The sequence below is a fragment of the Hylaeus volcanicus genome, chromosome 7 (genome assembly GCF_026283585.1).
Source record: "Hylaeus volcanicus isolate JK05 chromosome 7, UHH_iyHylVolc1.0_haploid, whole genome shotgun sequence".
Classification (NCBI taxonomy): domain Eukaryota; kingdom Metazoa; phylum Arthropoda; class Insecta; order Hymenoptera; family Colletidae; genus Hylaeus; species Hylaeus volcanicus.
The window spans coordinates 946,695-973,178 of record NC_071982.1 but is presented as its reverse complement, the minus strand read 5'-3'; the positions used below and the strand labels follow the sequence as shown (position 1 = coordinate 973,178).

At 36.1% G+C, this 26,484-nt stretch overlaps 3 protein-coding genes across 7 annotated transcripts in view; 1 reads left to right on the top strand and 2 right to left on the bottom strand.

Moving 5' to 3' along the window:
- The window catches only part of LOC128879782 (D-galactonate transporter), a 13,918-nt gene extending 8,810 nt beyond the window's left edge, over positions 1-5,108 (bottom strand). For both annotated transcript variants that reach the window (XM_054129239.1, XM_054129240.1), the window contains exons 1-2: positions 4,967-5,108; positions 3,711-4,117 (exon numbers count right to left, since the gene is read on the bottom strand). The gene's annotated coding sequence lies outside the window, so the exon portion shown is untranslated. The remainder of the gene's footprint in view (positions 1-3,710; positions 4,118-4,966) is intronic.
- Positions 5,109-5,947: 839 nt separating this feature from the next.
- LOC128879780 (UNC93-like protein) lies at positions 5,948-15,521 on the top strand. 4 transcript variants are annotated; one of them, XR_008457694.1, is made up of 8 exons: positions 5,948-6,087; positions 10,170-10,527; positions 11,131-11,555; positions 11,641-12,238; positions 12,340-12,472; positions 12,562-12,699; positions 12,839-13,459; positions 13,543-15,521. XR_008457694.1 is itself a non-coding variant. In XM_054129236.1 (7 exons), the coding sequence occupies exons 2-7, from the start codon at positions 10,336-10,338 to the stop codon at positions 13,057-13,059; spliced, it is 1,707 nt and encodes a 568-aa protein (XP_053985211.1). In that variant the 5' UTR covers positions 5,948-6,087; positions 10,170-10,335; the 3' UTR covers positions 13,060-15,521. The 4 variants fall into 4 exon arrangements, 3 of the variants coding, with proteins under 3 accessions (XP_053985211.1, XP_053985212.1, XP_053985213.1); XM_054129236.1 differs by having other exon boundaries at positions 12,839-15,521; XM_054129237.1 differs by lacking the exon at positions 5,948-6,087 and adding an exon at positions 9,666-9,805 and having other exon boundaries at positions 12,839-15,521.
- Positions 15,522-16,244: 723 nt separating this feature from the next.
- The window catches only part of LOC128879779 (proline dehydrogenase 1, mitochondrial), a 26,772-nt gene continuing 16,532 nt past the window's right edge, over positions 16,245-26,484 (bottom strand). Inside the window, exons 3-11 of the mRNA XM_054129235.1 lie at positions 24,062-24,243; positions 20,971-21,035; positions 20,421-20,605; positions 20,127-20,301; positions 19,229-19,339; positions 19,012-19,143; positions 18,742-18,941; positions 18,531-18,619; positions 16,245-18,427 (exon numbers count right to left, since the gene is read on the bottom strand). Of these exons, the coding sequence (XP_053985210.1) occupies positions 18,222-18,427; positions 18,531-18,619; positions 18,742-18,941; positions 19,012-19,143; positions 19,229-19,339; positions 20,127-20,301; positions 20,421-20,605; positions 20,971-21,035; positions 24,062-24,243 (1,345 nt within the window). The 3' untranslated portion in view covers positions 16,245-18,221. The remainder of the gene's footprint in view (positions 18,428-18,530; positions 18,620-18,741; positions 18,942-19,011; positions 19,144-19,228; positions 19,340-20,126; positions 20,302-20,420; positions 20,606-20,970; positions 21,036-24,061; positions 24,244-26,484) is intronic.

Genomic DNA, 26,484 nt, shown 5'->3' with positions numbered 1-26,484 from the left:
TTCCACAACCTTTCCAACATTTAAGGGATGTACATGTATATGTTATTTGTTTTCAGCCATTTCGACATATTCAGACCCGCACCACCCATCAAAAATCGGCATGGACTTTTCGGACAACCCAATATAAACATTCCAGACTCATCGTTAACACGTTGACTGCCAGACAAATATTCTTTAAAGTTTCTACTAAAATGAAATATTATTTAAACTATTGGAGACTGCATAATCAAACATTTGTCGCCGTATTTATTCTTGTAATTTCATCAAAATTCATGAATTTCGTTTAAATTCATTTCCTTTGATGCTTCACATTCGAAATTAATTTCTTTAGTTCTTCGGTGGAAAGCACTGTCGCCCACATGTGGGTGACATGGCGACCAACGTGTTAAGGGAGTGCGCTAGTCAGAATTTTCTAAGTAACGATTCTTTTAAATAAATTTTGTTCATCCTGTCCTTTCGAAAGTTAGAAGGTACTTCCTTCCCTGTTTTCATATTCGCCACCAAAAATACTGACCGATCCACCTCTAATTTTCGTTTAATTTTCATCGTTTTACAAAGAAAAGGTTGATCGACTGGTTCGACGATTTCCGTATTAATTAGCCACCGGGATAAAGAGATAAATCGACATCTAACGCACGTGACGATCACGTTAATTCCTCTTTTATTAGCTGTGTCATTGCGAAGGATATCTCGGGATGCAAAACGAGTGCAACATCGATGACAAAGGCGTGTTTCGTGTGCAGTACAGGTTTCTATAATTACTGACTGATATTAAATCGAAGGCTGAACGAGCCTTATGGGTGTATACTCGACAGCTGGAATTCTGATTGGACACGGAGTACCGGGCCTCTCAATTAGTCAGCCGAGTCGATACCTTCCATTCCTCATTACTAATGAAACGATGGTTATCGCTACGTTTATGCAGCCGAGGTAAAATACGTGGTACTTGAACGCATTTCAAGGTACATCGTGTTTGATTTTGACTTTGCTACATGAATATTAACTTGATTAAAAAATGAACACTGGTCGCATAAAACACGTGCAGTTCTAAATCGATTACGAAAGGAAACCTGTATTTATTCATTCATTTTCAATTTAAAAACACTCGCGCCCCTTAAAATGAAAGGAGCTAATATACAGAGTGGACGATCTATCTGAAGACATTCGATCTATCTCAAGAAATATCTCGAAAATTATGGGTCGGATAAAAAAAAAGTGGGTAACGAAAGTTGTTCCTTTCGAAGCCGGACATCCAGTGATACCTAACTCGACCCTCACCGTTACTCCCTTGGGGGTTGGGGTGAGGGAAGATAACAATTTTTAATAAGAACCCCCATGTTTTATCGCAGATTTGGATTCTCCACAAAAAAAGTACCTCAATTTGCCCTATGAGTTTTTGCATTTTGCATATTAAAGTTTCAAAGTTTTTTCCATTGGATGTCTCCCCTCGAAACGAACATTTCTCGTAGACGAATTGTCTCTTCTCCTATCTCGCACTCTCCCAAAACATAACAATCGCTTAACATATATTTTAACGCTCCTCTTTCCATTTCGCGCGATTCTCACCTCCTTTCCTCTATCAAACATTCCGTAAATAATATAAATAATTACTAAAGGACGTAAAACGTCTAGCTAATTCTCTAATTACACAAACCGGTTAATTTCCATAGCCGATCGTAAAATATCCGCATTAAATAAAAATTTGTTCCCTGTCCCGTTACGCTGTTGCAAATAATTTCAGGTAATCTACCCTGTTTCCGATTTAATTGCCCTACCGTTCGGTTATCATTATCAATCACGGTGCATTTCAGAGGATATTTCCCAGCGCCTCGTTAAAAGATATCAAGCGCACTGCCGCGCCGACTTTTGATAGCTCATGCCAGCAATTGTACACAGTTGTATCTGTTTACACTTTCGTAACCCGTGTTGCGCAAATAATGCAAAACAACACTGCAATATCTCAGCCTCCATCCGGGCTGCGGCGATCGCTTATCGGCGCAGATGTCGAGACACATATCCTTATAAATTATTCGATACACGGTTAAGCTGAATACTCGAAACGAAAATCATTTTCACGAGACACCCGTGAGCTGTACGTATGGAATGAGTTCCGGAATGAAAACGGGCTCGTAATCGTCCAAGCCACGTGCTCCATTAGGAAATCTTACAATTCCACGATCGCTTATTGTAATCGTCATTGACGCGTTTTTCATCAAAGTGATTTATTTGCGAAACCTCGTGCAATCGAACAATTGCCTAATTTGCAAATTTTACATTGTGTGGGAATACAAGATTGTATCTGACAAATGTGTAGAAAGGATTCTTCTATTCATGAAATGTATTTCATGTATTATCTTATTCTAGTCAGGAATTTTTTATTCTAAATTCTGAATTTTCCTTTTCTATATTTCCCCAAATCTATTCTCATTTCCTACTATTCAGTCTTAACCTTATTTTAGTTAGAAATATTCTGTTCTGAATTCTAAGCTTCTTCTTTCTATATATTTTTAAATATTCCCCTTGCATTTCCATTAATTATTATTCATTAACTGTTTCACTTTCATCTCGAGACACCCTATATATCGTTAGTTTGTAACTCGATATAAGATTGTAATTAAACTCGATACCTAGTATGCATATATTAACAAAGATTGTTTACTACCACTACAGTCCTAATTCGAAATAAAACTCTCCTGTGTTTCCTTTAATTATTATTTATTAACTATTGTACGTTCACCTCGAGACTGCCCGTATATCGTTACTTCCCTGACAGTTTCTCAGAATAATTTCTCATCTAAGAGTGAATATAATTTTATGAAACAGGAATTTTTATCCCTGCTCGTTTGTGTCGCTATAAATAGTTCCTTAGAGTAAAGTGCGATTCTAGATACATTTTAGTGTTCAATTAAATTGCATTTTACATAAATTACTGCTTGGACTCTACACGAGACCTTTTATGCAGACAATTCTCATTTCCTTCGAGTGAATGTTGTTTTATAATTTATTCTTTCGATTAGATTTAATTTATTCTTTCTGCTCCATTTCCCTTTTCTTTAATAACAATTAGCATGTAAATGTATGATTTGTTGACCAATGGCTCGTTGCGAGTAAACATTTGTTTGGTCAACGTCTCGATCGCTTGGAGTATGATAATTATTGAGAAATCTTTTGATTGCTTCTTTTTTTTTTTTAATAATTATTATGCTTTTAGAGAAGGCTTTGACGAAAGAAGCTTTCAATTGCAAAAATTCCTCTACGATCGTCACTAACTATAATGAAACTATAATTTCGAATACTATGATTAATAATTGCATGAATATTAAAAATGTCTCCCTTAATGCAAATTCCCCAATAAAAAAAAAAAAAAGGAAATTTAGAATTTAACCAAGCTTCATATCAATCACAATAATTAAATCCTATAATTGTTAACTATGATCAATAATTGTACGAATATTAATAATTCCTGTCTCTTAATGCATCCACAATAAATCAAAAAGTATATAATTAAACAAAGTTACAACCACTCCTGATGACATTATCCTGCCAAATCTTTCATATAATTTCAGGACCCATCCCAACTGAACTATTCACAAAAATAAGAAGACGTCCTAACGAAACGAAATTGAACTCAAAACGCTATTCAAGTCTCGCCTATTATTTATAACTATATTTAACCATATGGTCGACATATTCAAGCAATAATCACTTACGTTATCTAGTAGTCTCTTATCAGTTCCTGTTGCTCTTAAAAAATTCGAGGGCTGCTAGGAATCACTAGAAATTCGATGCACGGTACACTTGGGATGGAACAGGAGAAACGTTCGAATACGGATGCGTGTATGTGTGTGATTATGTGTGCACCGATCCCTTCAGGTACGAGGGATGGAGCGTTAAATGCGGAACGAGGCAGCGATCAACCTTCATTTATATGAAAGTGTCCAAGGATTGGACCTTCCCCGGACTTCATCTAGGAAGGGGCACCAACAGCCACTGCGTTCACAGGTTGCTACTCTCGCCTAAGTATCAACTAAGGCATGGTGGGGGTATGGAATACTCTTGATCTTCGATTTTCAAGGTCCTCTTTGTTGATCGGCTCCGCCTTATTCCGCTATGCTTTCTGAAAAACGAGAGACTATTGACATTAGTAGATTCAACAGCGGTTATTCAAAATCTAAATAAATTGGAAAGTAATCTGTTCATTCCCACGCGGATTCGAACACTTTTTTTTTGGGGGGGGGGGGGGTACGATCTTGAATTTCGACGAAATTTGCATATGTTGCAATCATTAGTGACATCAGGAAGTACCTAGTTGGATTTTTAAAAGTTTCGAAAATTGTCAGTTTGGCAACTGGTTAATGGTTTGTCCTATCTCTTTTTCAAAAAATTATAGCTACTGAACTGGCCGATGAGAATGACATTTCAGTTTAAAGAAACATTGAATTATTTTTTAAAAATTGTAGAGAATGTAGCCGCGACAATTAAAATCACAAAGTTAGATTCGTGAGAGATAGCCCATACACGTACTTTTGTTATTACATATTAACAGTCCTTGGAGGATAACAATTAATCTCCTAGGAAAAGGGAAACTGTTTGATGCCCGAGTGCGAGGTGAACGAACCAGCGTTCGAAAAGATACGTAATGATTGCACTCGTTGCACTATTGTCGCAACATTGACATACTTAACCACCATTCCCATGTCTGGTGTTTAGCTGTGTGATATGTAATAAACAGTCTGTAGACTCTCCTTGAATTATGTTACGGTGATATAGCAACCTTAATGATACAACACGAGCGAAGACAGGTGAACCAATAAGAATCGAGCCTTTGTATTGTTTCTTGTTCAACATATTCTTGTTGAACATATTTTTCAATAAAAAGTTGTATAATTATAGTTCAATGTTTCGTTAATAGCATATCCATTCCCTTAATCAAAAGATAATTAATTAATTTAAAAAAAAAAATTACATAGATTAGCAATTCTTCAGTCCTTCAAAGTGGTGTCTCCTTTAAATGGACCATCTCAACTTTCTGTTCGCCCCATCCGCAGCGAACGGCTCGATTCAACTGAGAACTACTCCACGAATCTCTTCTAAAAGAAACGGTGAATCCCCTCGCGTTCATTCCACTTGCGTGCGCGACCAAGATTCACCGAAATCGAGAAACGAGGATGCAGTACGCACTCTCCTTGTTATCGACCATACCAAGAGGAGTGGAACTAAGAGCGAACGAGTGGCGCCGAGGAAGGCCGAGTCCAGCCGATGGAAAAGTCACGCTCGGTGTTGTACTTTCGTCGGGTCCTGGACGGTCACCGCAACCCCTCGCGGCTCTTAAAGGATCGCCAGTTTGTTGTTAAACAATTCCTTGTCCTCTGGGAGACTGAACCGCCCAAATGGACGCAAACGTTCGCGTGTGCCAACTCCGAGAGGTCGCGTTGTAATTTCTTTAGGACTCGATCGACCATCCTCTAAAAACCATTAAATTGTTACTAATTTATGTGAAAGGGATCGCGGTGAAAATCGCCAGGCAACCGCGAAACGATAATGCACCATTTTAAAGATACAGAGATTCCATTGTAAATTGTGGCAAATATTTTGATACTTGAATATCGCAGACGTGTCGGTTCTCCTGTACGCTTCATGTGTTCGGTCTCTGTTGCGGTTTCCCGTTAAACGTGGTTATCGATCACCATAACGATACGCGACGAAGGAGCCCAGGTGATCTAAATATATATTATGAATAAGGGTGACAGTGACGTAAATGTATCGTCGATGCTTTCGAACGGAAACCGCTCCTCGCCGACTTCTTTGGACACTTGAAACCTTTCAGCTCTGTAACTGTTGCGATCGTTTCGGTAGATTTTCGTATGGTGTACAACCTGAACAGACGCGAGTGTGCGTACACGTGTGTTTTATAAAGTAGTGTTTTCTATGGTTCGTTTCTTGTACGCGTAAAATGTCGATGCTGGGTGTTCCTCTCCGTACTTCGTGATGACTCGACGATGATTTCCACGGACAGTTCAGCTGCTGCTTTGTACAGGGAACCATGACGAATTTTGGTCGACGGTGCAGCACGGGTCTTCTTTACAAGTAAGTTTCTGCTTTTCTCTTGAACCTCATGGCGAACCTCGTCTCCAAGCTCCGAGATCAATTTCACTGGAAAGATATTTGAACTTTAATTAAAACAAATAATAAGCTACCTTTTGGAATTTATAATCACGCGACAGGTATTTCAGATTTTATTCTTTAGTATCGATACCGACCTTATTTTGTTGCGCGTACTGCCAAGACATAAACAGCACTTTCCAAGCATGGAAAATAAAGAAAACATATTGCTAATAAACAATACATATGTATATACGGTACTTACTATGTATAATTTTGTTTCAATACATCCAATTGTTTACCGCAACTAATGTAAACAAAAGGTTGTCGAACTTCTCATCGTTTTTATGCTCGCAACGTGCCGTTTGCGTAGATTCAGTGTCAGAAATAATGATAGTAGTCCGTACACATTCCGCGAAGTATATGACTGTACTTGCTATTGTTTCGCGTTCGTTCGTTTGTTTTCATAGCTCCCGCAGTCATTTTTTTTTTTTATAGTAATGGTAAATTATTATTCCATTTAAAAAATTAAAAAAAAAAAAACAGAATACCTTTGGTAGAGTTTACTTGACAACAAAGTTATGATTCTTGTTGTTAGACCTATTTCCTTCTTATTTTCTAAAATTGACGGCATCAACTTCAATACCCACGCGACTCTACCACGGAACAAGTGTTTAAATTAAAATTGCTTCGAATTACGTAACGATATGCTGATTGAATTTTTCTATGTAGTGAACTCGTTTGGAGACGGAAGCACATTTTGTACAGGGTGTCCAGTGTATAAAGCGTTACGAGCTCTTTCCTTAGAAACAACGAATAATTTCGAGAAAAAAAGAATATTCGAGCAAATGTTCTTCCGTAACTTGTTTGGAGATAGAATCACATTGTATACAAGGTGTCCAATATAACGCGTTACAAACTCTTTCCTTAGAAACTATGCATAATTTAAAAAAAAAAATTATTCTAGCAAATACTCTTCAGTAATATAAGAGCTATCTAAATAACCAAAGATTAATACAACTTTCCATTTAAACTTTGTTTAAATTCCTCCCCTCCTCTCCTCTTTTCCCTCCTAACGATCACTCTCTAAAGATGCATCGCTTACTGAGAGATTAGCCTGTTCGTGTACAACTTAACTCTAACGAAAGTAAAGTCGATATCTTCATTAATTATCTAGGAAAACATCTCGTATCGCTTTATATAGGACACTCTGTATACTACACAACGAGCAGCCGATGTCGGACCTGTCGAACGTCACTATTTGCATCGATTTTACATATCCGATGCACAACTGGCTGCCGATTGATGCGCCATCGCAATTGGTCGAAATCCTTTCCGCAAACCAATATCAAGGCCACTGCTAGTACGTTCATTATACATACTGGCAGTTCCTTCGCCGCATGTTCTCGTTCAAGGTTTCGTAGGTGACTACGGGATTTTTATCTTCTCGTTTTTTTTTTATTCTTGCCATAATTGGACGCGCGAGATTGCCAATTAAATTATGCAAGACTCGTACAAATTATCCGTGGAAACTTTGGTAGCTGTTGGTCGTTTCGAAGCGAACATCGACTTTCGATGCGACGACCGTAGGATCCGTTTCATCTCAGAATTAGGTTAACTGTAATAAGTGAACTAATTGATTAGCGACTGATCATTGGAAGTAATCGATAATCGCGAGAGGATCAAAGATTACTTTTCTGACGTGTAGACTTTTTCTAAATAGATTAGTTGAAATGTTAGGGATCAAACGTTAATAACGAATTATTCATGCTTGGACCAGAAACCTCGACCATTCATTCCTTGTGACACTTAAAATCTTTTAACTCTGAGATTGGTACAATTACTGGCGTATATTTTCATCATTCTTTCTATTTTGATCTCAACAACTCGCGAGTGTCTGTCTACTTTGGTGCCTAGGGAGGTAGTGAAGCCAAAATGGCCACTACCTGTAATGCCAGTGTTGCTTCCAGCTCGCGCATGCGCATTATCTCTTGTGTCAGGAGAGTATGTAATACGACTATAAAACTGGCGCTCTTAGTCGCCCTAAAGAATAATACAAGTATAAAAGAATTGGTTACTAACGATACTAATTGAACTGACATTTTGAAACGATCAAGAGCTGAGAATTCATAACATAAAGACACTTGTAACGAACAAATCACCTCAATTCTTACTACGAAAAAAATGCTATATACAGGGTGTTCCAAAAATGTTGTAACACCTTGAAAGAGGTGGTTCGGGAGGTGATTTGAAACAACTTTTTCCTTAGCGAAAATGTTGTCCGAGGCTTTGTTAAGGAGATATTAACAGAAAACACTGACCAATCAGAGCGCGAGGATGCCGGTTGAGCGTAGGCTACGCGCTAGGTGGTCCCTCTCGTACGCTACCGCGGGCGCTCCACCGGCATACTCGGGCTCTGATTGGTCAGTGTTTTCCGTTAATATCTCCTCAACAAAGCCTCGGACAACATTTTCGCTAAGGAAAAAGTTGTTTCAAATCACCTCCCGAATCACTCCTTTCAAGGTGTTACAACATTTTTGGGACACCCTGTATAGATTATTGAATTCCTTTCCACAGGGATCGAAAAGAGAACATTGAAATACCTGGTAGCAATTCTAAAAACTTGCAAGAAGACGCATTCACTAGCGCATACGTTTGATTTTACATCGTTTTTTTCCGACTGACTACTTAGATATTCTTATTATAATAAAGAACGATCGATCTATCTACCGTCAAAACGCGAGAAAGGACCCCATTACCGCCATTGATTTACTTGCTCCATTTGAATATACATATTACTTGACATTTCATTCTTACCAAGCAACGTAATATCCATCGACAGTAATCCTAAGGCCGTCCAACCAGATCTTGTAACTATATTGCGCTTATACTGCAAAATGATGCACAAAATTCACTTTCTTTACAACATTATGCACTACCATTCGCAAACTGTCGTTGAGCCGGCATCGAACCCGCCGTTTTCGTAAATCCGAACGATTATCGAAACTCGATTCGATAAATTCATATAGATCGAACTGTCACGTGATCTCTGAACTTGCACACGAACAGTATCGCCATCTAGCGATGAAACGTTTTCCAATCTACATAGTAAGCAATTATTAATTTTGCTAGTATTTACGTGTATACGTTTTGTAACGTAATGTTAAATATAATGTATCATCGATTTAGACCTGTAGCCTTGTATTTATAGTACAAAAACGATTAAAAATTCATTTTAATTTCATGCCGGTAATCAACTATTAGTGGCGCCATCGATGGTTAAACGCCCAAGTTTGTAGTAAAAAATAGTTTCCACTGTTTTCGCTAGATGGCACCGCTTACTAAAAGGTCGATAATTATGGCTGCATTAAGAAATTATTCATAAAAATGACAAATTTTACATATTAACTAATATATTGTGGCGTTATAAAGCAAAGAATCGTATTAGTTATGCATTTATACAAAAAATGAAGAACAATTAATTATAAAGTATCGGTGGCGTCATCTTATAGAAACGGTGAGAACTATTTTTACTACAAACTTGGGCATTTTGCCACTGATGGCGCCACTAATAATTAACTACCGACATCTAATCAAAATGTATTTTTAATCATTTTTGTATTGTAAATACAAGGGCAACAACTCCAAATTAATGATATCTACTAGTCTAGAATATAACTTCTTCTTCGTTCGTTTATTTAAAGTGCGTAACTTATTATACAAAGTTATCGCACTACTGCTTACTGATTACTAGCTTATTTCTATTCCTCTTATCATCGTCTTACATGACTCCTGCATTGTTTTAATACTGTTTGCAATATTAAAATACTTCTCATTTATTGGGGCCTACTGGCCCCCGTCTAGCTCGGGTACCTTGGGGTTGCTAAGCTTTGTAGCTACAAACACCGCTACAGCCCCTGAGGGTATAACTTCTTTTTCTGGTAGACATTAGCAAACTTTATGCATTTATGGAGTATTTTGTCCCAACAGGTGTCTTAAGGACTTTTATGTAATTTTTACTTAAACAGTTTATTATTAACAGGATAACAGGATTTTGTTTATTTAAGGTACTACAAACCAACAGATGAACGAATGGAGAGTCAAAGAGCAAGAGAATTACAATGATGGCACCAATCACCTTGGCAATGATTCTGATCAGGATCAGCAAGATGTTCGAACAGCTTTAAGGAGCTAGATCTGATTGAGGAAATAAGGATAGCAAAAAATTGAATCATGGGTTCCCTTCCGAATCTTCATGAGTTGTCAAAGGACAAACTCGCGAGCCCTGCTTATAGACCAGCACCAATTGGTGGTTTAGGACCTATACGACTGCCAGCTCAACCTCCACCATTAGCACATACTCATAGACGTGCTAGAAGTAGTGGTCACCACCATGCATTATGGGATAACGATGCTATGTTAGAGGTATAGTAACAATCATTACCCAATCCAACAAATAATACCACTTCATTCAATACACACTTAAATAATTAACTTTCTGATAATTCTCTATTGCATGAACTTTATTAATTTTTCAGAAGAAATAAATAATACTTGATAATTTATTTATATTTTCATACATTGTTGCCATTCTATTAAAACAACTAACTGAGCTTGCAGGACTACTAGATGTCCTCATAGAAAAACATGCAAGTCTTGAGAAATTTCTTTATCGAACTTCACAGGGATTTTTTTTATTGGATTTCTGAGCAGTAGAGCAGGAAAACAAAGGTTGGAAGGACAAGCAGGTGTCTGAGGGGTCCTTATGCTAGGTAGTGCCGATGTATAATATTTGGATAAGACTTGGAAGTCACATTTTTTATAGCCCTAGACTTCTAGAAATATTGAACAGCTTAAAAGCAATGAATTTATTGGTGAATGCACTTAAGAACCATTTTTAGTTTGTGGAGAGTCAGATATGATGATTAAAAAGAAAATATTCAAGTAACTTTGACTTGACGCTACTTGCGAATCAAACAGAATTAATCGCAGCAATCAAAATGTTCAAAGAAAGATCTTGATCCGTAGCACATGGCAGCTTATTCACCCATTTCTTGTCGTTCTACGAGAACATCTGCCTTATCCTGGCGTCGACGAGACTCGATGAACTCTTCGGCTGGAGCATCGTCCGTGCGTCGCTTAATAGCCGCTGTAAGAGCAGCACCTTCCGGTCCTCGACCACCGAAAAGGGCAATTTTGAGGCATTGTGCTGCTCTTCTCTTAGGACATGCGAGCTGCTCTGCTGCCACGTTGCCAATGTTCCCATTGCAGGCTGGTCTTGGCACCTTCAATCCTCAGCTTGGACCTATGCTTCTTGCTCTTCTTTATGCAACAGCGACGATTACCAGTTGTTTTGCTCCAATTATCCTCCAGAGACTTGGGACAAACCTCGCGATAACCACCACTCACATGGCTACCACAATTTTTGTCGGTGTACATCTTTATCCGAAGTGGTATGTCCTAATAGAATATTTATACATTCTTTAATACTGTATAAACTGTTGTTTATAACTACATAGTATATCTTTTTATTAACAGGTATATATTATTACCCAGTTATGCAATGTTGGGTGCCTGTGTTACACCAAGTTTCATAGCACGAGTTTCACATGTAAATGCCTCAGCGACTAGTCTAGCTCTAGTGTGCGTTGATCCCGAGGATCCTGATGAGACACGACGGGAATGCCTTCTTAGAAGACTTAATCGAGGAATCAGATTAGCGGAAGACATAGGTCTCGCACTAGGTTGTCTAATTGCTGCCATACTTGTAAAACTAACGGATTCGATGCCTGTTAGTACGATGAACAATGAGATGAATGACATCTGCGGAGCAGAGTATTGTCCAGAAGAGATTTATCTTTACAATGGTACAATTAGCATGCCAACGTTATCATCTGGAACATCAAAAATATTGGTCAGCATATGGCTTGGTCTTGCTGTCCTAGGATTCAGTATATCGTGCGCATTCCTCGACTCCAGAATGAAGGAACCACAAAGTGTGAATGAAAAACACAGCGCGCAAAACATACTCGCATCTATTAAGTCTGCATTTCAGGATCCGAAGTTGCAATTGGCGGCACCGTTAACACTTTTTATTGGACTTGAACAGGGATTTATCTACGCTGATTTTATAGAAGTAAGTATCACTATATAACTTTTGTAACTATATCAGTATTCACCTCCTTTGTACGTAACGTTTTAAGGTGTAATAAATATTTGATTGTTGTTTTTTCAAAGGCATATGTAGTCTGTGCTTTGGGTGGAGCTGGCACAGTAACTCTTAGTTTCTTAAGTCTGGCATCTTTGCAAGCCCTTGCTGGCGTGACATTATCAATGTTGTTGAGGCACATTAAAAGATACTTTGTTGTAGGTGAGTAACTTTTAACGAACAACATTTCAGATTCAATGCAGTGAATTTCCAATTTCAATAATAATCAATCATTCCATTTTTTGTATAAGTTGTTGGATTTGTATTCCATGCATGTTTACTGCTGGTTTTGATCACATGGAGACCATCTGGTGATGATCCAGCACTTTTTCATGTTATATCTGCTGCCTGGGGAGTTTGCAATTCCATTTGGGAAACTCTAATATATAGTGAGTTGCATACATATCATTTATGATACACTGAAAACAATTATCATTGCTTCCTCATTATATACTACTGATTCAAATACAGTCAATCATCGACATGATTATATTTTGGTAAATAACAAAGAAATAATTTCATTTCTAGCATTAGTATTGGGTTTGTATCCAAATTCTTGGCAAGGACCTTTGTCGACATCTCTTTTCTGGAGATGGCTCGGTCTTGCCCTCACTCTTGGTTTGCATGGGCTAGTCTGCACGCAGTTTCGCGTACTTGGCCTTGCTTGCGTGCTACTCCTGTCTGTGGTTCCTTATATATGGCTAGAAATAAGACTGGCCAAGAGAGGTAAAAGCCTGGCACCATTGTGACTGGGAGATACCACTACAAATGATCATGCTTTAAGCGCCAAGACAGAATCTCGTTACAGAGATTGAGAAAAATTCGTTCCATTCAGCTTAAAAACGACGAAGAGACATACTAGAAGCAGAAGACCTTGTGTAGAACATAATGCAACTGCAACTACAACAAAGAAATGTTCACGACGGAGAGCTCACAGTGTTGCATTTTCTTCTAATATTGCTTGTAATCACAAAGGATGTTCTGTCGCAGCCACTGATACTAAATGAACCAAAGTTTATCACAGTACGATTGTTCCTGTCTCTAATGGCTGAACTGAAGTTTTCAATATCTCTCGTATTTAAACGTTAGACTGGGATGAAAGAACAAGGTCAATTTTGAATTAGTGAAACTTAATCGCACATTTCTCAGGTAATAACAAAATTCGCAACATTTCAAATTTTTTAAATGTCTCTACATACAATGTTGAACGAAAGTTTCATATTATTTTTTAGTTGTATGTTACAGAAATTTAGAAGGTCTATACACCCAGTCTATTCTTTAAGTACAATTTGCTCTGTGAGATCTTTTTTCAAGTTGAATGGAACGAAGATACAGGTAAGATCACAAAAAGTTCTTCGTGCAAAAAAAAATGAATGCTCTTGCGGGGAATTACTTGTTCCGCTATAGTACGATTGGTTGAATAAACCAATGTACAAGACTGAGCGATAGCAAAGTATATGTGTGTATATATATATATATATACTTCTTTGACAAATCATATTAAGTGACGTTGAAACGTCGAAATGTACCTGATGTCTTTCAAACCAAAGTAATTCTAACCGTGCGAGAAAGTGAAATGGGCAATCACGTTTGTCCTGTATCACAGAATCGAAATGAAATACTATAAGACACTTAATATAAATATAGTCATAGTTTAATTATAATTATTGCACAATCAATACCAAAGCTTATCATTCACATGGAAAGGTGTTAAATATAGGCAAGCTACGAATTTAACATACAAATGATATTCTTTTTAATTTTTTAAAGAAAATTCTTGTCGTTTTACGTTAAGAGTTACGATAAAAATCTGACGCTACTAAATTCCGATGGTGATACATCATTAACGTAGTCGTCGATTAATAAATTTCAAAGAGAATCGAATAATTCTAAGTCAATAATTCATTCTTAACGTTAAGAAAATTAATGTTATACGTTTTTTTAAATGCGCACAGCATTTATATCTTCTATATTATTTGTCATTTATTTCATTCACAACTATGTATATCTCGACGAATTTAAATTTCAGTACGCATCGCGTTATCAACTTCATTTTAATAACAAACTAAGCACAGTATGCGAGAATGCCTGAGATCAATTGTTATTTATCCTATTTTTAAATACGTCATCTTCCAATACAATTCTTGCCATATCACAAAGTATTTTATTTCGATTTGCTTCCTGTAGGATTTTTCTGTAAAAGAGTTAACGTGCATCGTTATATTAATAATGCAATTGCATTTTATTATAAAGAAAGAAAATTATAACTATATATAAGAAACTTTAAATACAAATGAATACATGTTATCTTGGATAATGTTACAAAAACATGTTTGATGGTAATTTAGCGTATAGGTATTTATATGAAATGTTTCTGGATTTATAAAATCAATGAGAAACAAATTAGCCGAACCATTTGTAAATTTTACAAAAAAGATTTTTAAATACGATATCACCATTTCTTGTTGCCATATAATTTTCAACGTACGACTGATCGTTTATATTGACTCGTGGTGACGCGTTCAATCCAAGATAACCAATGTAAAATTAATTCATGTAACAGTATCGTATTTGTATGTACATATACTAATATATTTTCCAATCTTGAAATTGATTATACCATTCAGGACTATACAAGCAAAAGTATAAAGAGAACGTTTTAACTCTATGCGGTCCACAGCCACTATATCGGGAACATATCAAGTCGTTTTTATAAGTCCATGGGCACAAGAATAAGACTACGCTCCTTTTCTCTGGACTAGTGTGTACGAGCATTGTGTTGCTTATATTTATTATTTATAGAAATTGTATATATTACAGTAATTTACTATTATGCCCGTTAATTTACAAAAACTTTATGTACCCGTATACCATCTGTCGACCGCAAAAGATTGAAAAGAGTGAGTGACACGCAAAAGAAAATATTGTTAACTGTTGTAAACGCTAGGACAAGAAACAATACTTCCAATGAATCTCGAGTCTTCAGCAATAAATGTGCTCATTCTGGTCTCACTGGAAAGAAATACTCTTAAACCATTGAGCCGGCTACATAGTTACGGTCAATTCCATAATAATAATAGTAATAGTGATAATAATAAAAAAAAATGGAAGCAAATGTTTATGTCCTAGTTTATGAATACCGATTTATAAATGGTATTGGAAAAACATATATTAACTGTATTTCATGAAAAATAAATATTATCTTATTTTATATTGATCGTTGTTTCAATTAGCTTTCATTTCGTTTCTTTTTGTCACATTTTTAATTCTCAAAAGATATTTTAATTTGAATCTAAGAAAAAGCAAATAGCAAAATATTATTGTAGAGTTATTTTTTCAATTATTAAATTACATTCATGTATATCCTATACACAGTAAATCAATATTACTAACATTGAGTGCTAAGAAGAACATATTGAACATATTGTACTACTTTCATCATAAATATATTATTCACACACAGGCAAATAATTGTCATAATAGTCTAGTCAAGAAAGTATCTTGTATAAATTCATTCTGGCAGTAAAATGCACGTTCGCAATAATGAACGTTGCTTTCTTTTTTTATGTATAATCATATATTGACTCGTACAATTTCGTACGAATATACTTTATTACTTATTCACTTTCTACTAGTTTTTATTAACTAATCTCGTATCATTTCATTTCATTTTTTTTTTTTTTTTTTTAAATTAATTAATTTAACCTCATAGGTGATGACAAATGCAATCCATCATGGCATGTAGTTTATACATATAGCGTATAAGATTATAACATTGTCTACCTAAATTATTGTCATCATCACGAGACGTGTAGAAGTTAATTAATGTATCGACGTAACAGTCGAACACTAAATATAACAAGTAGAATTATACCTAAATCACTCACATTCAACATACCAATAGCCACATAAAAACATTTAGCTATAGCCTGTATAACTTCAACAATGCCCCTTTATTCATTGATTAAATTTCTTCTTAGGTTGCAAGTATAATAACATGATATTCAGAGATTAACTTAATCTCAATAAAAATCATAACTTTACGATAAGACTGTTCTATAGAACAAAATACATATTTCTTTTGACAATAGCAAATACAAAGTACATACATATTCCGAATGCAATTACATCGTATTATAATACAGGAGATCATAAAATATTGTACGTTTACGTATTATATAAACAAATGATGTTTACAACAAATGTAAATTGTATATTTATACTTTAAAACATTAATTAATAGAAAGAAAATCCTGTTGAACAATGACGTTCTATTTTGTTTCTTTTTTCATTTTCTTTTTAAATACTGACGAGAAAATATCGAAGTGTTATCCAACTGCATGGAAATTATCCACCAGAGGTCGAATTATTTTCATTGCTAGTAATAATAAAAGTAGCATTCTCAATGCATAAAATTACATTTCAATACATAAATTAAAAATGCAGAAATATTGCGGAAAAAAGAGTTAATATTCAGTTTGTACAAATGTTATTCGTAACTCTTCCTTTTAAACAATATGAATATGCCAGTTCAGCAAAAATACACAGGATTCGTCGTTCAGTACGTAAAACTCGTAGCTAAAACTTGAGAACAATTTATTATTTATAAATTATAAAAGTTCTTTGATAATTTTCTTAAAATTAGTTTTAATTCTGAAAGAAAATGTAACAAAGAGCTGTGTATAAGTCATATTAATTCATTGGGGCGCATCGTTTAAACAGCATTGTATATTTATGATTATTATTATCCGATAAGAAAAAGCAACTTTAGGCTGAAGCAACGTGAACTAAAAACTTATATAACGTGTCGCAATTACGTACTTTTTTCAATTCCTAATTCGCAGTTTATCACTGTTTCAGCCCAAGATTACTCAACTTTTTATTTCAACATGCGTAGTAATTGTACACACAAAAAATGACTCTTATATAAAACAATTTTAACAAAATGTTCCCAATTTTTGTAAAGATCTTATTCATTTACTAAAAATTTATAAGAGTCATTTTTTTTTCTAAATTATGTGCAAACACTTCCATTCGGACCAAATAGACTCTATTATGACTTGCATTCTCTAGTATTTGCCAATACTATCACTTTGGTTAAATCCGTTCTTGGTAACTACGCACAAAGCATGGAAGTGGGGCTGAATGTTCATTCCATACGAGTATTTCACTTAATTAAATGCAGCTCGCTATGGACATAATGGACTTTATATAATTACCTATCTTCATATGAAAATCATATTTTTCAACAAAATACTAAAGAACGTATGTCAAAAAATATTTAAATATGTCCACTATAAATAATCGTGCACGTGTGCACAACGAGATTCTTAAATAAAATAATAACAAAACTAGTACGTTTCAGACAAGGCTGTATTTGTTCTATTTTTAGGTAGAATTTCATTTAGAATTTATCAATGCAATTCAATATTACCCTCGTAAAGTCTTGGGAATACTGAGGAACAAAAGTAAAAGTGAAAGTTCGTCGTGAATATGATTTTGATAATTTCGATACTTTCTGTTTTGGTATAAAAGTTTTTAATTATCAAAAATGTGCATGTTCGTTATTGTATTGTGAACGTAATATGAACGTATTGAACATGGCGTTTTCTAATAAAGCATAAAATGTGCTTTTCTGTTTATAAAAGTCATAAGCAATTCACTGATAGGTTTTCTATACCAGACATAAGAAGCAATGAACATAGTTCTACCACATGGTGCGATATTGAGCAGTTTGCACTTGATAACGTCACACTGAGGCAACTTTGTGTAATGAATAACACTGCATATACTTCCATTCGCACACACGCGCGCGCGTTGCTCTGCGTACCACAAGAGTCTTTTAATAATTTACAATCACTACTTAAGTTTGATACTTAAAATTCGTCTGTGCAATGAAACAATCGGCTGCTCAGACGGGAGTGTAGTTTCCCTTCGGTTTATAAAATATCTGGCCGCGCACAAAGCGTCTTACAATTTCAGATAACAAAAGGCGTTTCTCTTTTCGGATTTTCTTAAGTATGCCTCGATTTTCTTGTGCACGTCGAGAAAGATACGGTAATACTTCTTTAACTGGACCATAGGGAATATATTTATATGCGGAATATCCGGATTGACCTGAAATATACCAATACAATCATTAAAGCTGTGAAACTTCCAGGAATACTTCAACTCGTCACTGGAGTCTCAATCATGTCTTTAAATAGCAAAAATAACATACCTAATGGGAATGTTATGTAATCGCACATTCCCAGCAATTGGCCGAAGCAGATTACTTTGTCTTCTGGTGAGATTCCTATCTCCTTCATTCTAAATTAACATAAATATTATAAATCGTTTCAAATTAATTGAATAGTGACAGTAGATTTCAACCAAGTCCATTTCTTGGCTAAAAAGCTGAAATGAATAAATCTTAACTAAGGATCACGTACTTCTCAATCGCGAAGCGTACTGTATCTTCGTTATGAGAGGCGACCATAATTCCTATTTTCTTAGGATCCTCGCCTTTATCTTTGTACTGTTTCATCCGCCTCAGGCACTCCATAAGCGTCTTATGATAGGACTCGGTTGTAGCCTCGTAGGAAGGATTCGTTGGATCAGGATAACCCATCGCTGCTGCTCTTGCTCTCTCCTACACAAACAATCGTACTTTGTAATAAATGTACAGCAACCAGAATGCAATTCATCGAATGGAAGATTACCTGCTCGATGTAAGCTCCACGGACAAGTTTAGCGCCGAAGTAGAAATTCTGTCGTTGGGCTTGTTCGAGATCCGTTTTCACCTCGTTATAAGCATCTTGTAAGTATGTCTGGTAGGTATTAAATACCACAGCCTATGAAGTAGACCATTGGGATTCAGAAATCATTCACTGAAAATTTACTAAGTGATAATGTCGCATCTACGAAACAAAACATTACCTTATCTGTATTGTACTTGCGCATCATTTCCAACGTCAATCGCGAAATCGCAGGTTGGAAATATGTTTGCTCGGCATCAATCATGATACGCACGTTTAGTTTATCAGCCACCTGAAACAGAAGCCAGCCATTCTGTCTCTGCTAACGAACTAGATGGTCTTATCATATTAAATCCGTAGGAAAGTTCTGTCGCTTTTACAATATGCAGTGTTCGAATTAATAAACGGAAAAATCTCCTAATTGGTACGGGAGTTTTCTTAGTTTATTGTTTCTGAACAAGAGGTGCAGTTGTTACACTATACACATAGTGTTACTGGAGATGAAGAATGGAGATTGTACAATAACACATCAAGAGAAACGATTATTGTAAACCAGAAAATCAACATGAAGAGTGATAAAGTCATTGAAAGAAAGATACGATCTGCATATGGCGAGACAGAAGAGATCCAGTTTAAAGAAACTGTTAAAGAAAGGTGAAACCATTGATCACAAATTGATTATAATTCTGCAATAGTTAACAGAAAAGGAATGACATTCCAAGAACCAATCAGATGCAACATTCTAGAATAAACGAAAATCCCATAATCTAGGGTTGAGGAGTAATTGAATAATAATAAGTAATTCAGTTGAAAAATACGAAGTTTTATGAACTATATGGATTATAGAGTGACGTAAGTGAATGAGAAAAATGACAAAACTTTCACACAGATCTAATATTTTTCATCATGAAGGCACTGACAATCCAGATGAAACTGTTAGAGGCTTCCAGTTGTAAGCCGTGTCCTTTTGAAAAATGAGTTCAATGTAACTATGCTTCATCAGGGGTCCGAGAAAGCGCTAATACTGACATTGACAATGTCTAATATACTTCTTTTATTTTATTTTTATATATCCGTACCGCGACTATATTATTCAGGCGTCTTATCATGTTCCTGAACATCTCTTCCTCCTTTGATGTAAGCTGTGACATCAGCCTCACCATCTTTCCCGTTTTAATATCTGGTACTTGGAACGTTTCGCTGAGTTCATAATTTTCATCCAGAATACCACTCCACGGGAACAAATGGATAACACTGAAATCAGAAGAATTCGTTTACTAACACATTCCATGATGTACGAGAGTCGCCAGTGCTCCTAGTTGTCAGCTAGCCTGATTGGAAAGTACTAGCCAAAGATGATCTCAATAAATTACCCCTCTTTGTCCGACTGAATTTTTTGAAGAAACTTTTGTACTGGTGCTGCATCCTTAATGTGTGCCTCTTCAAACTTTCTCATGAAATCATCTGGTTTCGCGTGATGAGTCAAGACGGCACCTTCACCACCGACAACATCAGACATGTATTGTCGTGCTCGCATAATTACTTCTGACAATTGAAGCTGAAAATAAAATGTGCTCGAATAATATAATTATAACTTCAATTAGAAAGACATGTACAAGGTATCTACCTACTGATGGTAAATATTTCAGGAGAAGATTCCACAAGCTAAATTAAAATGAAGCTACGTTTGAGGTTTTGAATCTGAGTTATTAATTGCTGTATACTCGATCGCAACTTTATCACTCTTGATTTCTCTCTTATCATAGCCTGTAGAAACATTTTCTAGAATATTTATCATCGGTAGGTAACCAGTCTGGGCATTATTAGTTTCTACATTTTACACTACTAACAATGACTTGTGTATTTCCAGAATATCTTGACATACTACGTAATATAAAACTACCACAAAAAATGACTACATACTAGGAGTTGTGGTCGACCAAGGGCTGTTAATTTAATGGCAGTGAAGCCGACTCCCATCGAAGCACCTATAAAACAAATGCAAAAAATTAGAAGAATATTTATGACAACTCAATGAGGAACTTGTGTAACACAGGAAAAATTAGTCTTGACGTAAAAAAAAAAAAAAAAACAGAGAAGGATCAAGGTGTACAAAGGTATTGTTTGTCTTACCAGGTTTGGGATCGACATCGAAATTGGTAGTGATTGGTAATGTGGGAAATTTTAGGTTCAAGGTTTTAATTTCATCGTCTGTAAAAGGACATAAGAATTTATAATACTGTATCAGGCGACAAAGAATAATATACTTCACCTTACATTCTATATAAAAATTAGGGACTCTACATAGACAATAAAATCCAACAGGGATAAATAGCTCGATATAAATACTGAAATAAATTACTAATTTCTTTCATGATCCCGAGCACCGTTATGTCACGTTATTTGGGCGGTTAGCAGAAAACACGATTCTCTAGAGGAGATATTTATAGAAGATACGTTCGCGCGTTCTTGTCTTGCAAAATTTCAGAAGTCTATCAGCTAAAAATTTTGTTCTTGACTCTGGGGCCACTGATGCAATTACAGCTCCTAAATTCCTTGCAATTAGGTTAATTGTACGAAACACGTGCAATGAGAAAAAGAGATCTTTAAGTGTGCAAAAGACTACAGATTTGTCTGAAACTTATAGTTACTTTCTAGATCAATGAAAGGAGATATTTTATGCTTATTATAGGCTGTGAAACATCCTTGGATATTGAGATCATTCTAAATTTTCTACAAGCTCGTTATAGCCTAACTTCAATTTCGAATTATAAAATTAGAGCAAACAATTTTAGTTTGCTGAAAATTGTGGCCGGTCTGATTTATCGGTAGTAAGAATCTGTTTCATAGTTAGTAGTTAGCATTGTGATTTTGATACTACTCGTTAGGGCTAGCAGAGACCGGTTGCCTTAATTTCTCTTTCACTGTCCAGTTTTGGTCCTGCTTTAGAATATTCGAGAATGCGATTCACGTGGTTTCACGCACATGTGTGGATACTAATCTTGGACACGCGAGCTCCCATACACCAACAAAGACTCGTATCCCATTAACGTATGCCTATCCCTCGATATGCATAACAATTCCATTCCCAAGAATTGATATACATATGACGAAATTACAGGGAAACATTTTTGATGCAATGTTGTGCGAACATAAACTAAAAAATTAAAGTTGCGTATTTCTTATTCGAAAATAACGAGGAGTTTTACAAGAATCTCAAGATACGGAATATTTATGACACCCATCGTGCAACATTCAATCTCGCGTCTTTCCGCATTATAATTATTGCCGGTCGATATCCAGTTCTCCAGACCGAATAATTTAAATTACAATGATTTACGAAAGAGCGATAAACCGTTACTAGTGATAAGCGCTAATCTCGAGAACTAATAATGTTTGGCTACACACGTGAAATTTATGTGACGCTGTCCTCCAAAATCGTGGCCTTGTCGAATCATAAACTGGTCGATTATTAATCGTTCGGCACTTTCTGCTCTGTCGAGGTTCCCGAATGGAAATTTTTCTGTTCGAATGTGATACAAACTTTGGATATGTTTGACACTCTTGGAACTAAATAATAGGATCGAGCGTTTTCCACGTCGTGAATTGTAAATTATTTATTCTCCGTGTGATGTAGTTCTCTGGTTTCGCGAGCGAATAATTGTTTGCATACGTTGCAAAGTAAAGAAGTGTATTTAAATAAATAAATAAATCGAATACAGTGGTTACCTTCTGGAGATTAAATAATTTCGTTTAAGAGACGAATTATTGGGGTGCTAATCAAGAAGATTCACGAAGGGCAGAACCACGTTACAACAAATTTTTCTCTACAAACAAAATTTCAGAAGTATAATTTAACTTCTCCGAAAATTACAAATAAACAGAAGCAAAGAAATTCCTAATTGCTACGGATTCGCAACATAATCAGTTCTTATTAATTTATTGGCACTCGTGTACTAAAGATTGGTTAAAAAAAAAAACAAATAAATAAAAATGGACAGAGTAGAGCGATTACGTACACAAATAAATTGACGCGTCTTGAACTTTCTGAACTGCTTATTTACATATCTTAATTAATACACAGTAATTACTTTCCTCGATGATACAAAAGAGTAGCGAAGAATGAGTTTAGGAAATTAACCGCCGCTTACTGGTTGTGACAAAAAAAAAAAGAAAATGGAACGGAATTCAGTAAAGATTCGTAACTTTCCTTGACACGTTCGCTAAAGTTATGTGCATTTCGTCGAGACAAAGCAATAAGATAGAAATAATGTTCCTTTGTTAGTTTATGGATCGATAAAATTGTAACTTCGAGTTGCAACGTATTTACATATTCTTGATTATTTCTTTAAGAAGGGAAATTATATTATACGTTCCATAAATTCCTCTCTATAGAAAAAATTCCAAGAAAACAACATTTGATACTCGGACTCCTAATACGATTCCACCACTTGCTGTTTGGCCTTTCAATGTCGTTTCATCCCTTAATGAATTTTCTGGATCAGCACCCCTAATAATTCGTCTAGACCAACGAGAAAGCAATCTGTATTAACTTATATTTACTCGTAGACGATTATTAGGTCTCTTAAATTTAAATTACTTTTAGTTCTTTTTTATTTCTCGACGATAATTATAAATTCACTGTTCCGACCCGGCCGAGGTACGAAATGATGTCGAGCACACCACACACTTTTCAGTTACATTAGATCGTTGCATAAGTTCTGACCTGAGGACAACTATTAATTTTTCAAACACAGCTGGTACCAGAAATTAAGCTGTATAGGGTGTCCTGATATGTAACTGACAAACCTTTGCGTTTAGACGAGTCGAGACAAATATTATTTCAATAAATGATAAGAATAAGAGTTTAATTTTTTTTTTTCACACACGTTTCTATAAGTGTCTACACGTTTCTATGCAATTTGGTGAAAGGCGATCAGAAATATTCACTGGGACACGTGTGTACCGCTAGGAGTCGAAAGGGTTAAATTTACCCGGATAAAACTGTACTCACCTGCAACAGATTCGAGACATCTGATGAAGATGTCCATGTTACGTTCGCAGGAGGCTTCGTTAAGGTAGAAATACGTTCTCGCCGATGAGACTTTGTACCGGCGATCAGCGAATGTTTTCGCCACATGGTACTTCTTCAGAGGACCTTCCCTCGTCTCGTCTCCTGCTTCCGACACGGAAGCTCTGCAATCATCAATCATCGTACACGTTATTGCTCGTCATTCTCACTTTCAATTGTGCGTTAAGGAGTAACATTAAGGAGTAACATTAGGAGTCCAAGTATTAAATGTTTCTCGGGACGTGAGCAACAGTCACGAAAAACGATTAATATTTGGCCCCCTAATTACCGATAGTTTCCTCCCTTAATTCCGAGGTCTGAATGCCTGAATATATAAAATTGCTCAAATTCGATCTTTTACTTTCAACCCCTTATCGTCTTCCAGTTTGTTTTGTTTTCGCAACTAATAGGGAGCTGTTAATTTCCTAAACACATTCGTCAAACTTTCGTATCGTCCAAACACATAATTACTGCGTCTTAATTAAAATATGTAGTTCAGAAAGTTCAACGGTTTCGGAACGATAACTTATCCGCGTACACGATACGCATTCCACCTTGTCGATTTTTTTTTCTCGATTTGACCGATTTTTGCCATTTTTTACCCTCTCCCCTTTCCCCGTGTAACCACACAGAAGATTTCTCAAACCACCCTCCCCAATGTTTCTGTAATCGTGTAACGTCCTATATTGCACAGTTTCGAACAGACAATCGCAATTTTCAAATAATCTTATCACCGACAAAGGTCGTGCAATACTTTAACCTTCCGGCGACACAGACGCCGGGTCACTTTTTCAGCATCCGTTCCAAGTCCAATTCATTTGGAGCGGCGATGCGCAACTCGCGACCCCTTTAATCGTTCTTTCTTTTTTGGCCAGTCACGTGCTCCAAGCATTTAACATTCACAAAACGTTTTGCGATTCTAGCGTCCTTACAATACAATCAATGTGCACTCTTGACAGAAGAATTATTTGAAACGTTATTTCATTCGTTAGAGGATCGATTTCATTTATCCCTATCCATTTATCCTAGAATATACAATATTAGCAATTATAATACATTTTTTCATTGACACTAACCTCTCGAGGGATATTGCCACGTACGTGTACATTTACTTTTATTTTAAAATTGATATTGCTTAACAATCGTAATACCTTTTAGAATTAGAGCAGGCACCATGTTCAAACGAGAGAGAATATTTGTGTGTTCAAATCGACTTATAGACAAAAATTGCTTTGGCTTGTGCGTATTCAATTAGAGTAAAAAAAAGAAAACATTAAAAATTCGTCCCTCAAGAAGTTAATTTACTCGATTCGTCTTACGATGACGAAATAGAACAATTCCACGATTGTTATCCAAACACGAAAAGTAATAAACGAATCGACATTTGTCAAGATAAAACTAGTAGATCGGCCTATCTATATTAACACCGAGTTCCTAGTATAATTCCATTAAAGAATTGCAATCCATTAGCGATTGGTTAATTAAAACAACGCGATACGGATAATTGTGATAAACATTTCCGTCAAAGTTATTGAACAAAGGCTTTTACGAGCATCGCTAATCGAATCGTTCACGTGAGGGAACACCACGTGTTGGACTGCGCGCAGCGTGAAATCCACGTGTACACCATGGAAAGCAGAAAGGTTGCCTCGAGGCTGGAAGTCTTTCGATTGGCGGACCGCAATCGGCTAATTAGTAAAAAGCCCCGTCATCGATGCCCCAGCAACAATCGAAAGTGTTGCGCCATACGCGAGCTCGCAATCTTGAAATCTTAACAAAAGCATCGATCGTAACAAACATTTCAACAAATACCGTGAAATTTACAGAAAAAGCCACGAAACAAACGTCTAAAATGGCCATGCACGGTATCCAAAATTTGTATTATGTCCAACAGCTATGTCAGTACCGATACTGCATGGCTAACGTTTAAGTTCTGCCCACATATAAAATCGTTAAAATAAGGCATATCTGATCTACGCGTGCACTTCGAAACATGTACGAGATTGTATCCTCGCATCGTAAATCGCACAGTAGCATTCCCATCTTCCTCATTCTCTCTTCAATGATGGCTTTCGATAGCGATAATGCTCTCTTTTTGCCTCGGAAAATATCCATTTTGATTCCAGTTTCGATCAGTGCACGATGAAAATCAATTGATTCAGTCAGCAAAGAAGCAAGCCTTTTTTTTATTCTCTTGTGCACGATACAACACTTTGCATATGTTTACGTACATCTTACGGGCTAAGGAACATTTTTTACAATCGCGCGCGCGTGCTCTCTCTCTCTCTCTCTCTCTCTCTCTCTCTCTCTCTCTCTCTCTCTCTCTCTCTCTCTCTCTCTCTCTCTCTCTCTCTCTCTCTCTCTCT